Source organism: Mustela putorius, unplaced genomic scaffold (assembly GCF_011764305.1).
Source record: "Mustela putorius furo isolate JIRA1106 unplaced genomic scaffold, ASM1176430v1.1 tig00000135_pilon_pilon_pilon, whole genome shotgun sequence".
NCBI classification, from domain to species: domain Eukaryota; kingdom Metazoa; phylum Chordata; class Mammalia; order Carnivora; family Mustelidae; genus Mustela; species Mustela putorius.
In genome coordinates this window covers 7,329,630-7,348,334 of record NW_025421292.1, presented here as the reverse complement: position 1 = coordinate 7,348,334, position 18,705 = coordinate 7,329,630, and the positions used below count along the sequence as shown (strand labels likewise).

Genomic DNA, 18,705 nt, shown 5'->3' with positions numbered 1-18,705 from the left:
CACGTTAATTTGCTTGATTTAACTTTGTTGAAATAGCAATTTAATTTTTTTTCATAGAATGAATTTTGGAACACTGAAAAAAATAAATTAAATTTAAAATAATAAAGTAAAATACATCAGCATTTAAAAAAAGAGTTCAGAGAATAATTGACAGATTTAATGTCACTGGAAATTTTAAATATCAGTGAAAACAATATTGTTTCAATTTTTTTCACCAAACAGTTGTTAATCTCACAATTTAATTCAGTTATTTTACCAATCTCCTAGAAGAGTTTTGTTCACTTTACTCTTACTTTAAAAAGGAATTAATTTTGATTGAGAATATTTAGAAGATATTTCATCCACTCTGTGTGTAGGATATTTTGCAAAGAACAAGTAACTCTATATTTCCCATTTTTTTTTGTACTGCATTTACAAAATGTGAAGAAATAGGAATGTTCAAAGGGAGAAAATAAGAATTACTATTTATCATTCACTGAATCCTTACTTTAATACTCATAAATCTAAAGCAATATTGGATGAAAAGTTACTGCCATGTCTGTTTTTCGTTGCTTTTATGAGTAATGATTTAATTTTGGAATGGTGAAAACTCAGCTTCAAGTTGCTACTTCTCGATAGCTGAGTTTTCTGATAATGCCAAATATTTGCCAGCCAGCTGGTGGTTATTGATGCTATTTGTTTATGTTATTTTAATTAAAATCTTTTTCATCAGTATTATATATTGTGCTTTCATTTTTAGTTTTAAAGTAAACCAGGAAAGCTGAGAAGGAGATTTCATTCTGTTATCTTAAAAGTTCATATGTCACAAAGTAATTTTTTGGGGTTGTTCCCTAATGGGTATTGTTTTAACATCAGTTATTATGTTGCCCATTAGTACTGGGTATTGTTTTAACATCAGTTATTATGTTGCCCATTAGTACTGCTATGTTCATAGTGCTACTCAAGTATCACAGTATTGAGGACATGTATACCCTTAACTAATTTGCTTGATTTAAGTTTTGTTTGTTTGGTTTTTAATTTCCTTGTCCCCTTCCTTGTGAATTCTTACTGCTGTCAGTATGCTTTCCAATACCAACAAAATGCATCTTCAGTAGTCCTGTGGGGTTGAGTAATAGAAAAACTCAGGATTTTGACTGTAAAATTAGTGAGGATCTAGTGGGTTTTTGGAAGAATAAAGTCTAGGAGCTCAGATTTGTGGTGTTATTTATTGCTAAGTTAGAAGCCTTTTTTTCACTTGCTTTTCATTCTCTGGCAAGATTTCCAAATGATAGTTTGCTGAGATAATTTGCTCTTTTCTGAATTCTGCTGTTTAATCTATGGATAAGTGAACACCTGTACATTAATTGCATTTTAGTTGTTTCTTATTGCATCAAAGGTATTTTGAGATTGAAGGATGGAAAATGCCATATTTTAATGAAAACAGAAGTTATAATAAATTCGTTGAAACATGCTTTGTGCCTATTCTTCTAATTTTATTTTGATTTCTGCTTTAAAGTCTACCTTAATATCAAAAGTGACTTAAGGTCATATGAAATAAGTTAAAACGTTTAGAAAAGATTGACAAGGAAAAATAAAGGAAGAAAATTAGGCTGCAGATTTAACCATGAACATTCTAACACACGTGCTTTGAGAAAAGTACCATTAGTCATAAAACCTCAGCTTCCATAACATGAAAATAAACCAGTTAAATAACACTAATTTTTCCTGACACTGACATCAGAGAGAAATTTCTTTTGAATAGTTTCACAGAGAAGATAATCACCATCAGAGCATGATCTGTATGAGTAACACCATTACCATGATCCGTATAGTCCAGAACAATATCTGAAAAGAACTGTGGAAGCAGGGAGAGGGAAGGGACTATCTGGAAATGTCATGTAGACCAGGTGCATGGTTGTGTGATACTCTGGCTTAATTCAGAGTTAGATTTTTGAGTATCTAAGTTGACTACTGCATATCCCTCACAAAGACCTCTGTAAATACTTTAAATGCTTTAAGATAACGCATTCCAAAAAATAGTGAGAGAAACGTTGTATTTCAGAATATATTCTCTCTGAATTGCACTTGGGAGTAGTTCAGTGCCACTAGGTAATGGTGGAATCATGGATTTAAACAGCCAGGCACACTGGCCGTGAGATTGCCTTACATTCCTGAGTAGAAGACCATCCCGTCTTCTCTCGAGAGCACCTGTGACCCAGCCAAGAAACCCTATTGGGCCCATTAAGTCTAGGCCAGTGAGACTTATGATTTTTTTTTAAATAACAGTTTTTGTTATGAAAATGTTATCTAAGATGAAGCTATTTTGAAATTATTATATTGGAAACAAATATTTTTCATTTATCCAGCCCTTAAATATTTAGGAACTCTGGTAGAGAAGTCCTTTCTTGAGTCAGTAAGTTAATCTTTGATCAACCTTAATGTGGTTTGCTTTATAAAAATAAGTGTATATGTGATCTAAATGTATTGTGAGTATTGGTCCTTCCTTTTGTGCTTTCTCTTGCCTGATATATCTTCCATCATGTGCAGTTTGAGTAGAGTTAGAAGCCTTATACAGTCTGACCACTTTGACACTGTGACAGAGATTTAGATAGTGACCATGCAATATTTTGCAACCTGGTTTCCTGTGGCTATCATTTGAAAGTTTATGAATATGGATACTTGTTCAGATTTTTCTCTAGGACAATGTTGAGGCATAAAATGTTCTCAAAATTTCCCACTGAGAGTACAGGAATTTCCAAATTAAAAAAAAAAAAGTCTTTTAATACATAACTATAAATTGTTTGAATTAAATAAAATAAAACAAGCAAAAACAAAACAAAACAAAAGGGGGGGAACCCCAATATTTACCGTAACTTTTCTTTGCTAGAGCTCTGGTTTTAAAATATCTATTTAAAATATTTGCTAGAGTATATTTATTTCCTGCTATTTTTTATAACTTTACTACATACTTTTAAATGCTAAACACTATCAGTCCCTCATAAGTACTTCCATTTTGTTCCGTGTGCCCTTGGAATTCATCTTCAGCATCATCTATTGTTCTTGTTATTTATATCCCTAAAACCGTGATAATGTATCAGTCTCTGTATTTTTTCATTTCCATGTCTTTGGGATGTAGAGAAAGGAAGAACTTGATTTGACATTCAGAATTATTATTGCAGATTAATATTGTTTTGCTAGTGTTGCCGAGGTGTGAGGTCTAGATAAGGATTAACATTTTCCTTTATCAAAGATATTTACAGCTAGAATGCTTTCTTGTAATGTCTCTGCTGTGAACTTGCCCAGCACTACCATTTCTTAAGCCTGTGGTTAACATCCAGTCCCCAAACAATGAAAACATATAAACCCCAATTTTTTTCCACAGGGTTTCCTGGCTGGTTATTCCGAGGCTTTGCACATGACAACCTGTTCTCCCACGTGAATGGAATACTCAGTCTCAATGTGGAAGCCTGGTCAGTTGGAAAGTTGCAGTAAAATATTTCCCTCCTGTGTGCAGCACCTCCAAAATTCTTATTTATGTAGAATCATTGTGTTAGAAAAAAGAAAAAAGTTTCCCTAAATTTGTTAATTTTGTGCTTTGTTATTCAGGGTACTTTACTCTTTCATATTTAGCTTCTGGGAAAGAAATTTCTCCATCATTAGGCCTCAGACCATATTTACACATGAAAGGTATTCCTCTCTAAGCTATTATGTGTAGACATCTTTTTGCCTTATCATCAATGATCTTAACACTTTTCTTTAGATACATTTTTATTGTCATTTAATATAGATAATAAATACAACTTGGTCTAGATGTCCTGAAGACCCTGAACATCCTTATGTATTCTAAGACACAAAGGTGTGTGTGCGAGTATGCATGTGTGGTTTTTTTGTTTTTTGTTCAGAACTTTCAGCAATTTTAATTAATCTTCTTCTGAGGCCTGCAGCATGAGGTCAGTGCAGAGATAAAGAATAAGGGTATAATTACTCATCATGGTGTTTTGAAAGTGTTTCTGAATTCTGAAGCTTTGTATCGTCTCAAAAATCTAAGTTTATATACTTTTCAAAAACTAGGAAAAATTAAGCTGATGACCAATGTTAACGATCTCAAATAGCTTTTTACTTCTCAATGTCTTTTAGCTTACTGAAAGTAAATCCATAAAATTTTCTGTGCTTTTCCAAAATCCCATAATTTAGGGTGACTTAATATATATTTAAACTTCTAGTTGTTTTTTTAAGACCATCAATCTTGTTATTATTTAGATGATTTGGCTAGGAATATAAACTGAAAAAAAGGAATCTTAGGAAGTTAGGATGCTTATAACCTATTAAGATATAAATATTAAAATGTATTCCATAGCTCATATCTATACCAAATAATTTTTAAGGTATACTACAAGCTGGTTTCAAGGAAACATTTTCAAGGATTTCTTGAGTCATCAGGAAAAAAGATGAAGGGATATAAGAGCCTACTGGTTTCATAATATAGAGTAATTCAGTCACAGATATTTTGCTGATAGATGTGTTTTATTCTCCCACATTAAAACATGATCCTATAAAGAAGAAATGACAAAAATACCTATTTTTACATTGGGGATACATTGTGCATTCTGATAAAAATATTTCACAGTCCAGGTATTTTTAGTTGGGGTTAATCTAGATACTAATGTATAGATCATCTGACTATACTATAAAAAAAAAACCATTTTCTCATTATCTTAGGCTCCCCTTGGCTTTATGGAAAATTAACAGAAAGATGTATGTTACTTTTTTTATATGTGATGGCCCTTTCCCTCATCCTTTAGCAATTGGGATTAAAGAAATACTCATTCATTCTGAACACTTGAGCATTGGTTTTACACCAGGCCAATTAATAATTTCTGTAGACAAAGTGACTTTAACATTTTTCTAAGCCCATTTCAGAGCATACTTTGCAGAGATTACTGATACTACATATATTTTAGTTATGATAGCTAATTAACGATTAATGTGATCTCTAACACCTATGATTTCATATTTTTTATAAAGATTTTATTTATTTATTTATTTATTTATTTATTTGACAAAGAGAGAGAGAGATCACGGTTGGCAAAGAGGCAGGTAGAGAAAGAGAGAAGCAGGCTCCCCACTGAGCGAGAGCCCGATGCAGAACTCGATCCCAGGACCCTATGATCATGACAGAAGGCAGAGGCTTAACCCAATGAGCCACCCAGGTGCCCCTATGATATCATATTCTTCATTTCAGTTGTGTATTTATAAAATAAAATCTGTTTCTGAAGTCCTTTATAATTTAAAAAGCTGGCATATCTCATTTAATCCTCATGAAACTTTTGCAAGAAAGTGGCATTAACCCCCTTTTATAGAGGAGGACAAGGTTTATAGAGATTTATCAAGAATATGGCAGAGTTAGGGATAGAGTCACAAATCTCTAATGTCAAGTAAAATGCTCTTTTTATACAAAAGCTAGCTTTTATTTTTTATAGGGAAAACATAATTATTAGTTTCAGATATAATATAAAGTTATTAATAGGGGAATTAAATATAGAGTGAGGTTCTCTGATTATTCAAATTTTCAAATAAGTAAACTGTGGGAGCAATTCCTTAATTTTTATCTGGCATTAGAACTGATGGAGGTGCTTATCAGTATTATTATTGGAAATACTTTTCAGTATATATATTTACACTCTAATGACAACTTACATTTCTGTGGCACTCTACAGTTTGTAAAGCATCTCATGTGCTTTATCTCAGACTACTCTTGCAAGAGCAAGGGAATACTGTGGGAGTTTCCTGTGACATTGAGGGATAATCTGAATGCCTGAGCTCAGAGGTTAGTCAGATTGATTTTGATTCCACATCACTGCTTTGTAGAATTGTGTGGTCATAGGGTTGATGTTCCATCAGCACTCACATTCACCAAAAGGACATATAATAGCCAGAAAAGAACTAGCTCTAACAAATATGTTCATGAAATTCTAGATCAGCTACCAAGCCTCTGTTCACGTGCCCTAGCAGTATTAAACAGAGATGGCATCACAGGCCCTTACATCTTTCTTTGGAGGTAGTTCAGCTCTGGAGGTTCTATTGAGTATCAGCAATTTCTGAATATAAAAGTCCTTGGCACCTCATTAACTTAATAAATCATAGTGGATGCATTTACTTGAACATTTACCCCGAGAGAGAGAACTTCTTTTCTCAGTTCTGTTCTGTTGGTGGTTCTCTCGTAGAAGCAGAGCACATTGCTAACAAAGGGGAATTTTGAAAGTCAAATTTCTAACAAGCATTTAGAGAACAGCCACTCAAGTGAATCCCTACGGGCTGAATATATTGTAATTCTTCCATCAAGTGGCACCTTGTGTTTGTGTGTATTCTCAATCAAAACCAGAATTTGGAATTTTTAACACTTAGAACTTTTGAAGGGGTTCTTGCTGAAGACTACTGATTTGGAGATGTCTCTAACCATGCCTCAAGGGACACAAATTCCTTAATTATGCAGCATATGCTGTCAACTTATGGAATGAACCTTAGTGTATATATTGAATGAAATCACCAAGAAGTGTTTGGGGGATAATGTTTTCCCTATTCTAGGGACTTAGATAGTAATTCAGTAGTGAATGATAATTTATTGATTTTACATACACATAGTATTTATAGTTATTTATGACTTTAATATTTCACTGATTATATGATTCATGATTAAATTTAGCAAGTATAGCTTCCCATTTTATTTTAATGCCTGTATTCTAAGACCTGTCAAATAATATTTGTTTCTTATTCCTGACTGCTAATTTAACTTAAGTAAAATCAGGCTTTCTGGGACTTCGCTGTACTGTATAGCAAATTATGGCTTATTTCAAAGTTAGCTCCACTATAATTTTTAATTTAGGGGTGGGGGCAGACACACTTGACCTTTGTAGGCATGGGACTATTTGAAATAAACTTCTAAAATAAGAGGAAGTTATTTCAAAATGGTATTTTTATCATATTAATCAGAAGTTAAGAACTTCTTTTCTCAGTTCTTAAACTTTGGATTTTAATTCTTATCTATGAAAAGAAAGCCCTTGTAAAATATTAAAATGAGTTAAAATGTATAAAGTTTTTAATCACATTTTAACCAAAGCAATACTTACTAACTCATGTGTGTTGACCATGGTGCTCAGTGTAAAAAACACCCTCCCTTCTCTCAAATTAAAAACTACTTAGAACTTGAATTGGTTTTTTTTGTGCGCATGTATGTCTATTCAACATGAATGTCTTTTCAACAAACATAATTTTACTGAGTATTTTGTTTATGTACTATGCTATAATCAAATATATGAGGATTTATTTAATTTTTCTTAGTCCCAACATACATCCTACTATAGAGGATAAACAGAAATAAAAGAGGGAAGCAGTTTAAGAGGTATAGAAAACCTCTGGTAAAGATGATTCTATTGATTTTTGGTCTATGAGTTTTATAAGTTCTTTGGATATCAACAATCGATACTATATAGGAAGAATAGTTTTCTTTGAGATGACAAGTAGCACACTTATGGATATGTATTTGGAATTGCTCACAGTTACTGGGAGTCAATCTTGGAATCCATTTCAGTCCCATCTTTTATCACCAGTCATTATAATGAGGTTAAAAATCTGCGGTGTATTTCTTCTGCAAATGGAAAAGAAGTTCAAATTGTTTAATACATAAATGCTTTGGTGTGGATAACCTTTGCTCTACTACTTACACATTAGATAGCCATTCCACTTGGTCAAGTGTAATTATCATGTATTGTTAGATATTTATTGTGTGAAATCAGAATTATGGTTTTCTCTTTATGGTTTTAACATACTCACACACAGTCATGTGTCTGTATGATTTAGAAAGCATTTTTGTTCCAGTGACTTCGGTCTTATTGGAATCCATTGTGCTTTGACATTAAATATCACAGGATACAAAATTTTAAATCATAGAGGTGCATGTTTATACATTGTTACATTCTCTAGTCACCATGACCTGGGTTAGGAAAAGCTAGTTCTCTTTACAGAAGGCCCAGGGGTCCTTTAGCTGACTTTTATTCATTCAGTGAATGTTGTGTGCTTGTTCATTAAGTTTAATTAACTACTTTTTCATAAGGGATAGGATAAATGTCTATTTTTAAAGTCTTAACAAAAAATAATACTCAAAATTACAAAACTTCATTGAACTTTGGCTGTTTATGAACTTGAGCCATTTCAGTAGACTCAGACATCTGATATATTCCCTGGATCTAAGTTAATGCTAATAGTAAATTTGTTCTTTTATAGTTATATTGAATATTAGAACCAAAATGGTTTTGTATTAAGTCCATAAGAAAATACCCTGAATTTATCATTTTGTAGCCATGCTACTTGGAAATCAATTCCTTTAATTACCTGTTAGAAAAAAATCAAGGAAAATGATTTATATTAATGAAATACTAGATTCTGAATATTTTAGAAGAAAGTTTTGTCCAGTGTTGCTTAGTCCATTAATAATAGAGAAATGTGAATTATAAAGATAAATTACAGGGCTTTAAAAGTCAATAATATCTTTAAAATTTAGTGATTACATGGAAAGAAGAAAAATAAGTTTAAAAAATACATATTTAGATCTTAGAATTTATTTTTCATAAGTCTTTAATTAAAAATACTAGATTTTAATAGATGATAATGAAATTTGTGGTAAGAAAACTATTAGGAACTGTTCAGAATGTGAAGGAAGTATAATTGTATACTAAAATATGTACAAATATTATTGTATTTTTAAAATATTGAATCCCCTCTTAATTTACATTTAAGTAGCAATTTTTAGTAGGTATCAACAATACTATGCATGAACAAAATTATCCCATCTTAAACCATTTAAATTAGACTCTCCATTTGAGATCATTATGATACAAAGCTTATAGATGGTAGGATACCATTGCTTGAAAGCATTGTTTTTATAATAAAGTGCTCGGTATCATCACCAAAATGTACCAGAAACATCAGCTTTGGGTCCCTTGTATATAAGGAGCACTTTTTACACAGAGGATATTCATCAGATATGTATAACCAGATTTATTTAGGACAAGGGGAGTGAAACACAGGGTTGAACCCCACCATACAAGGAATTGGTACATGAACCAGAGAATGATCCCAATAAGAAGTTCCGTTTTTAAGAGCTAAGTTATTGAAGAATACAAAAAACTTCCCTTGAAATCTTTAAAATGGGATGGATTTTGTCATTTTTTTTTAAATCTCAAAGACTTCTCAGAGCAGTTCAGCTATCAACTTAATGACTAATTTTCTTCTTTAAAGCCCCACAAATCCCAGATTCTATTAATCTGTCACAGTATTTCAGAATGAGTCAGCATTTAAAAAGTCATCAGACTTTCTTACTCCTACATATATGAAAATTTAGGGAAAAAGCTTTATGAATTATTTTAATCTTTTGAATGAAATTTGTAGTTACTACTTAAAAGTACTTAACAGTTTTATTTTATGCTACATAGTTTTTCTTTCAAAATGAACAGTGTTATAATAGTAAGGACAAAGCAACTTTAAAAATAAGTATGTGGGCAGGGGATGGGCAAAATGGGTGATGTGGAGTGGGAGATACAGGATTCCAGTTATGGAATGAATAAGTCATGGGAATAAGAGGTACAGCATAGGGATTATAATCAATAATATAATAGTGTTGTATGGTAACTGATGGTAGCGACACTAGTGGTGAGCCTAGCACAATGTATAGAGAAGTTGAATCACTATGTTATATGTGTAAACCTAATGTTAACATTACCTGTCAGCTATAGTCAAAGAAAAAAATTAATTAAAAAGTAAAGTTTTTCAAACAGTAAAAGTAAAAGGGGGGAAAAAAAACCTGTTCTTTTACTACTTTCCTTATGTTCCATTAAGTGAGATGATCCAGAAAGAAGAGTAGAAATAGATAGTCTTCGACATCAAGGCATACATTATAAAGTATGTGATTTTGAAAGGGGTAGAGACTCTGTCCAAAACAGAAACAGAAACAGAATATAGTTTCTGCTAATGCAGTTTCTAATATTCAAACCTTTCCAGAATATACTTTCATGTCCATGACGTATTTGAAGAACATTTTAGTATTTATTGCACTATATATAACAATCTCCTTCAGCTTTTCTAAGATACTACCTAAAAGGAAAAGAGAAGCAACTACTAAGAAACTTAGGTGCATGGATTTTTTATGCCTGTAGATTTTAAACATTTTTACATTTCCTACCATATTTCTTTTATAGTGCCTGTATCAGCCATGCCTTTCATATATATACAGTTCTTTACTTATGACCTTCACAGATACCACCCAAATGCATTTTTTCCAACACTCAGCTAGATAGCTCACTTAGTGGGCATGCCTGACTCACTTTCTTAATATTTTTCTCTTTAAAGATCCATCAGGAGAAAAATATCCATTGATCTATTTAGTATTTAAAATGTAAAAGATCATTTATTCTCACATTGACCCATGCTGGCCTTTCTCCTATGCAAATACTAAACGCAAAGCACTGCGGCTTTCCACTATTTTTTTTCTTTTTTCCCTCAGGTGCTTTCTGTAGTATTTTATTTTTAAGCCACAAAAATCAAAATTAATGGTTCATAAATTCATGCTTATGAAATTAGGATTTTTAAAGTTTTTAAAGTCTTTTTTATGGCTTTAATAAAATTGAATTTTTTGTTTGTTGTATGGTACTATTGCTAAAAGTTATTCATGGTACTTAATTTATTCAACACTGTGCTAAAAATGTATGCCGTATTGTCAGCTGTTAAGGGAAGAGGATAGAGACCAGAGACTGATTATGAAAGGATATGATAACAGAAGAGGAGAAAGAGAGACACTAAGTTTTAGTATTTATTTCAGCTCAGTGAATAGATTTTTTGCCAGTATCACTAGATGGCAGGCTTTGCCTTGGAATGGTTCGTCTTTTGAGGGAAGGTTGAGTAGGTTAATCCAGCTCTTTCAGCACTTTTTATGTGTGTTTCTAGACCGATTTACGAGAATAAAAAGTAGTATATACTATTAAGTGCATGTGTAACACACATTCATTGCAAGGATTCAGGTCACAGCCTTTGCAATGCAAGGGTGTATCATTCTGGGATGTGCACAGTCAAGATTATGATATTTATAACCCTTTATTTTATAGACTGAAGAAGTCATACTTACAATGATGCATTTTCCACTTTAAATCATTGCACTTTTCATTTTTTCCTGTGGTGCAGGTGATTTGGATTATTACTGGTTGGATCCTGCCACGTGGCATAGCCGGGAAACATCACCTATTAGTTCGGTAAGCTTTTTGGAGAACTAAAGTTTGGAGCTTAGGAACAAAATGTGCTGTGTATTGTCCTATGTTCGATGTATGATAGATGGCAATCTTACTCAGTTTTAAGAGAGAAAATGTTCATTTAATTTAAGGCAGTGCAGTTTAGAAGAGAAATAGAAAATAATTATTAAATGATGAGTGTATATAAATGAGATATTATTTGTTAAAGGTATCAACATTAACAACTCATCATACAGATTCAGTTTTCTTTCTATTAGCAGATATATTTAATTCACTTATTTATTTATTTATTTTAAAGATTTTATTTATTTATTTGACAGAGAGAGATCACATGTAGGCAGAGAGTCAGGCAGAGAGAGGAGGGGAAGCAGGCTCCTTGCTGAGCAGAGAGCCTGATGCGGGGCTGGATTCTAGGACACTGAGACCACGACCTGAGCCGAAGGCAGCGGCTTAATCCACTGAGCCACCCAGGCGCCCCTAGAAGATACATTTTAAATTTCAATTTATTTCAGAGCAGTTGTCGAGAGATTCACTAAGTTGCTGACAACTTTTTGAACTATTTAGTTTAAGAATCTACCACAAATAAAATGTAGCTGTCAATGCAAAATTGTTGTAAGCCTACGATAGAACCCACCAGAATAAAGAATTCCCTCGAGAGTGCCTTTAACTGAGGAAATCACATCATGCTACAACCAATGATTATGTGTTTATAGGAAAGAAAACAACTTATCTTTTTTTTAACTCTGTTTATGTTTTAATAGCATCCTGTAACGTGGCAACCATCTAAAGAGGGGGATAGATTAATTGGACGTGTTATTCTTAACAAGAGAACAACCATGCCCAAAGAATCAGGTGCATTACTGGGTCTGAAGGTAAGTATGCTGGTTTAAAGTGTTTCTTAAAACTGGAGCACAGTGTGGGCTGCGTTCAACAAAGTTTCTGACAATGATTTTTAAATATCTTCCTCTCTTCTCTAGAATACAGTCCTCCTAGTGAATATATTTGTTTATATATTGATATCTTATGGTAGATTTAGTGTTTTTATCTAGGTTAATATTTTAAAATCATTGTATTAATATGGCATACTAATGTGTTAGGAAACTGCCATAAGAAGGAGGAAAATAAAGAATTTTTATCTGAGTATAAAGTTCAAGGACGATTTTTACATTAAAAAGGTTTTAATGGATGGTAGTAAAGTTAGATAATGTGAACTGCATAATTTTATTGTAACTTGATAAGCAACATAAAACATCATTAAAGAGATTGTTTCCTAAGTACAATAGAATTTATGGTAATACCAAGAGAGTAAAATGTATCTTTTAAAACTATTAACTGACTTCCAACAGATATAATGAAAAACTAATTAATTACAAAAGATTATGTTTTATTATAGGAAAAAAATACACATACATGTTTTATTTTACTATGTTTGTGTGCATGTGTATGTTAAATCACATGGTTTTGTTTGCATTCAGATCTTAGAGAAGCATTCAAAGATGGGCTTTAAAATTATTTACCAAGCAGGCACCTGGGTGGCTCAGTTGGTTAAGCAACTGCCTGGAGTCCCAGGATCAAGTCCCACATCAGGCCCTCTGCTCATCGGGGAGCCGGCTTCTCCCTCTGCCCCTTGCCCCTTTCATGCTCGCTCTCTCTCTCTCAAATAAATAAAATCTTAAAAAAAGAAATTATTTACCAAGCTATTGTATTATAATTGTGTGATAGTTTTGACCTCTTCAAAACTATTGACTGTTAATCTAACTAAAACCTCTCTTCAGTTAATGCACTTAATAATATCACCTTATTAACTGAGGGTTGCCGGGGGTGGCGGTAGGGAGAGGGTGGTTGGGTTATGGATATTGGGGGAGGTATGTGCTATGGTGAGTTCTGTGAAGTGTGTAAACCTGGCAATTCACAGACCTTTATCCCTGGGGCCAATAATACATTATATGTCAATAAAAAATAAAAAATTATAATATCAACTTATTGGTTATTGCCATTAATTTTTCTTGCTGTGAGATAATTCTGATCACCTCCACTAATGGGCATGTCCTAAAGAATTATGGATTAGCCTCAAGCTTTGAGAATATGCCTTGCACTTTTAATTACATATACTTAACAACTGCATTGGAAGAAATTAAACTTAGAAACTTTCAGATGTATTTAATTTTAGTTACAATGAAAAAGCCACATAAAAGTGTTAAATATTCAGTAATATAACTCAGACTTCATGAGTTAGATAAAATACATATATATTTCGGATAAAGTCAGTCAGATGGTTGTAGCAGGGATAAACTTAGGCTATTACTCATTGTATTATAGTAAATTGCTTCCCCAAAGTAGCCTATTCTTGGTTTGAATCCATAGTCTTTATGTCTTAGACCTGTATTCTACTAATGTTATACACAAGAGATAACTGATGTAACAGTGCAGCATCATGTGCATATGGAACTGTAATTCAAATGATAGGTATGAATTTTGAAGATAAAGGAAAGTGAACCCTAATGTAAACTGTGTCACACAGTAAGTAGGGAAGACCTGGCACTTCTCTTGTAAGAATATATGTTACTCATGGTCCCCCTGCATTGTTAGGTCAATATAAGTAATTAGTATATGAACTTCGATAGGACCTATGGTCATCTCAAATACAATGAGGAGTTTTCTTTTTAAAACTACACTGCCACTCTGTGGGGTGCCTGGACGGCTCAGTTGGTTAAATGTCTTTTTTTTTTTTTTTTTTAAGATTTCATTTATTTATTTGAGAGAGAGAGAGAGAACAATACCAGGGTGAGGAGAAGAGGGAACCTGCCACAGCTTGATCTAGGACTGATCCCAGGACCCTGGGGTCACAGCTTAAGCCCAAGGCAGCCACTTAACCATCTGAGCCACGCAGGCACCCCAAATATCTGTCTCTTGATCTTAGCTCAGGTCTTGATCTCAGGACCATGAGTTAAAGCCCTGTGTTGGGGGGCTACCTAGAAAAAAACAAAACAACAACAACAACAAACCCCAAAACAAACAACAAACAAACATACTGCAACTTGTTTAATCAAAAATATGTTTCATGTGCTTCTGGTGAGTGCTGTGAAGTCTGTAAACCTGATGATTCATAGACCTGTCCCCCTGGGGCTAATAATACACTGTATATTTATTAAAAATTTTTAAAAATTATAAAAAAATATGTTTCAGTTTATTAATACACCTACACTCAATCCTAAATACATTGTAAAAGACTGTAAGAGTAATTCCTCAAAGTAATAAACTTATGTTCTGATATGAGTTTTGGGCACTTATAAGTTTATTATTATTTAGGTTGTTGGAGGAAAAATGACCGACTTAGGACGCCTTGGTGCCTTCATCACCAAAGTAAAGAAGGGTAGCCTTGCAGATGTAGTTGGACACTTAAGAGCAGGTAAACTTTCTTTTTAACATTTAAACAGTCTGTACTCCTTGCATGAATTGGTGGTTTTCAATTTGGGGTAAGTTACATATGAATCAAATAACTAATTTTAGTGCATGAATAAAGACTTTTGTCCTGATGTGGGTATTTACTGATTGCAGTAATAGGCAATGATACATCAGTTTGGAGATACATCAGCAGTTTGGAGAGAGTAAGTTTAGGAATCTTTTTTTAAATTTTATTTGTTTAAAAATAGATACAAATGCTGCAGGATTCCTAGTTTTTGTAGATAACTACATAATGTTGCTACAAAAATCCAAAGCAATTTACTCTTATAGAAAAAATAGTATCCTACTTAATTCTTTAGTTTATATCTTAAACTATTAGAATTGCTAAAGGTTTTCACAGTGGTCCCAAACACTTGCAGTAGTAGTTTTTAGTAAAATACAACCATCATCACATTTCTTACACAGATGATGTAATAAAATATTTGTTAATTTAATTGTGGTGTGTATTGAACTCATGCAGGTGTGCTAATTCTTGGTATTTGGAAATTTACCTCCTGTTGCTCTGTAACCTTAACGTGATCTAATAAAATCATTTAATATATTCGGATATACCATATTCAGTAGCAACATACTTTAAAATCTATTTTGGTTAACTTGTTTATTCTTCATTTTAGTTAAAATCATATTAACTTTTTTTTTCTGGTTTACTTCACAGTTTAGTAGAAACCTTTTGGTTGGCGTGTCTGCTTATGCATTTGAAAGACAATTACAGTGAAAACAGAACAAGCTAAACTGTAGAATTGAGGATCAGTAACCCATAACACACAGAAAGAGAACATTTCTTGGCTGATTTCAATTTTTATAACTTAAGACTGTAATAACCGAGACCTCTAGAAAAGTGTTTTGTAACTGTTAAAGACATTTTTGTTGTAATCAATTACCAGGCTATCAGTTCAAAATCATTTAGGTTTTTTTCTTTGATTGAGACTTCCTATGCAGGTGTTGTATAGGGAGAAAAATCAAATCAAAGAGTTTATCCATCTGCAGTACATATGGCTTTGAAGATGTATAGAGGTACAGTGCACTGTTGTTTACTATTAGGGACTAGTTATGAAACTAGTTAGAAAATAACTCAATCAGCAGTGACTATGTCAATAAACTGAGTCTTTGCTTGTTCAAAGACTGAAAAATCAGCCTTAGAAAGTGAAAATCCCTTTAAAAAAAAGTATAAATCCCTTAAATCAATGTAATGCTCTAATTTTACTATAGAAATCTGAATTTGTTGGGGTTCCTGAGTGGCTCAGTCATTAAGCGTCTCCCTTTGGCTCAGGTCATGATCCCAGACTCCTGGGATCAAGCCCCATATTGGGTTCCGGGCTTGACAGGAAGCCTGCTTCTCCCTCTCCCACTCCCCGTGCTTGTGTTCCCCTCTCTAGCTGTGTCTCTGTCAAATAATAAATACAATCTTAAAAAAAAAAAAAAGAAGAAGAAGAAGAAATCTGAATGTGCAAATCATATCATAAACATATAGCTTTTGATTTTGTCTTTGTATTTTAATTAAAGATTATGTAAGAGAGTCAGTAAAGGGTTTTTTTCTGAAAAACCCTTCTAGGCACACTTAAATAACCCTTAGTGTGCCTAGAGCCTGAGAAACTTAAATCTAAATGCTAAAGCTCAGCTTAAATAAGTATAAAACATACAAGTGGACTTTTCACTTCAAGCAATTGATGCATTTGAAAAAAGTATTTTAATAAATTAAGTCATATATTCTGTTTGATATACATTGTCATTTAGGGATGGTTTTCCTTCTGTTTGCATATAAGCACCATTGGCCTATGCAATGCTGTATTTATTAGCGTGACCTTTGCTCCGCATTTGCATTGTTGCTTTAATCTTGCCTTAACTTTCTGTACTGCTTCTTTCCCTTAAATCCATGCACTGTGCCACAATTTGTTTAATCATCAAAAGCACAAAGTTGACGCTGACATGCACCTTATTAAAGCCTTTCACTGTCTCCACCTCTTCATCTGCTTAAGTCAAAGCTCTGTAGTTCTGTTCTCTGCTATCCAGCCATTAATCCATTCACCTTACCTTCTGCCAAGGCAGTCTGCCTACATGTCGTTGGCACGCTGCCTGTCTCTGAGACCTGGTCCATGCCTCTTGTCTACCTGGCTGCTTCTCTGCTCTGTGCTGTGTGTGTTGAAGTCCTTTTCATCCTTCAAAAGGCATCTAAAGTTGCCTTAATTCTAAAGTGTTTCCTGATACCTCACCTGGAACAGTAACTCTCCCTAGCTCTTACCTTCTACTTCTATTACTCCTATCATTGCATATGACATTTTAGTAAAGATAATCATTCCTGTTTCTCCCCCACAAAATGTAAGGACAGAGGAAATCTCCTTTTCATCTTTCCATCATCGTATTCTACGTCTCTGCCTGAAGAGATTATCCACATAAAAATACATATTGTTTAAAAAAACCCACCCACCTTCTAGTTTAGGAGGTATTGATTTGTAAAGAAACGCATGTATTAAGTTAATATGGTGTTAAAAGTTATACTTCCAGGTTGCTGTCTATAAAGAGGAGAATTTTATAATTCAGTGCTTTTGCAAAATGTTGACTGCAGCTCATTACCGGGTAGTTACATTAATTTAATGGTTTGTATCCATTTTTTTAAAAAAATTGAGATAGAACATGATAAAATAAGGGATATCAGGGTAAGTACTGTTTCAGAAAATATTTTTTCGTATACACACACACATACATATATATACTCACATGATGTAAACTTTATTTCTTTTCTCGGTCAAACAAATTTAAATGACTGAATATATTTTAAATTTATAATTATATTTTATTTCTTTTTAAAAAATGAAGTATATTCATTGCCTATTTAAAAAACCTTGCTGGATAACTTCTTAGGACAAACTATTAGATGTCATTTAACTGTTGATACTAAGCATACTCTTACAAACCAAAGCAGCATCATATATGCTTTAAAAAAAAATTTTTTTTTTAAATTTTTGAGTAAGCCAGCATTTGGGAAAAAACAATTTTTTTCTACTTCCTTTCACAGATGGACCTAAAAACAAAGTTTTCATGCTTACAATTAGCTTCATATGTATAACAATCATATTGATTCATTAGTTCAATCTACATTTCCTTACCTACTGAAATGTTACAGGCACTGAGAATAAAAAAATGAGTAGAAACAAAACAAATTAAAACACTTCAAAGTATCCTTAAGTTTGGGATATTTTGGTAGAGCCTACCATTGTGAATTGATGGGTACTATTCAGAGAACTATTTAGGATCTAAAACTGCTCTAAATATTCATGAAAATAAATAATTTTTCCCAAATGATCTATGGTGATATGTCTAATTAAAATATCAAAAATTAGCTCATGTATTTTAATATCATATTATTCTCCTTGATCAATCTTAGAATATTTAACCAATTTTAATAAGTACTATAGTTTTTATTATTATAAAATATTTCTTCATTTTATTTTAATGCTCACAATATATAATATGTATAGAATGTGTGTGTTATGAACATCTGGAAGTGGGTTAACTGTCATGCAACAGTTCTACATCTGCTTGCTTTGTAACTTTGCCATAGCTACCTGCGTTACCCTATGGGTATGAACTCAAATCCTTTCATGCATTTTTATTCTGTTGTGTGTCTGATAAAGACAATGAAGCATGACTCATAATTGGAAAATTCATGCTAATAAATGTTAATTGCTATTTCAACCAAAAACAAAGCAGGATTTATGCCGAGTTCAATAAGAATCTTTCACATATAGAGCCGCCTGCATTTATTATATGGAGGACATGCTGCTAATTATTATTTTTTAATGTTTCCAAATAGGCTGTGCTAATTCCATCCCATAGCATGAGATTATTTTTTATATTATTTCTGGTATATTTCAAAAGATAAAGGTAGTTTTGTAATGTACTGTTTCCTGTGACCAGTAATATTCTATGGAGGAAAGAAAAAAGGGAAAAAAAAAAAAGAAGAAAAGAA

At 32.8% G+C, this 18,705-nt stretch overlaps 1 protein-coding gene across 50 annotated transcripts in view; it reads left to right on the top strand.

Annotated features, from left to right (window-relative positions):
* The window catches only part of LOC101689183 (regulating synaptic membrane exocytosis protein 1), a 191,661-nt gene that overhangs the window by 10,311 nt on the left and 162,645 nt on the right, over positions 1 to 18,705 (top strand). For 44 of the 50 annotated variants that reach the window (XM_045074795.1, XM_045074835.1, XM_045074798.1 and 41 more), the window contains exons 2-4: positions 11,209 to 11,276; positions 12,035 to 12,145; positions 14,583 to 14,682. In XM_045074795.1, the coding sequence (XP_044930730.1) occupies positions 11,209 to 11,276; positions 12,035 to 12,145; positions 14,583 to 14,682 (279 nt within the window). Of the gene's footprint in view, positions 1 to 3,380; positions 3,450 to 11,208; positions 11,277 to 12,034; positions 12,146 to 14,582; positions 14,683 to 18,705 lie in introns of those variants that run through there. The other 6 variants (XM_045074842.1, XM_045074841.1, XM_045074801.1 and 3 more) reach the window with 3 other exon arrangements.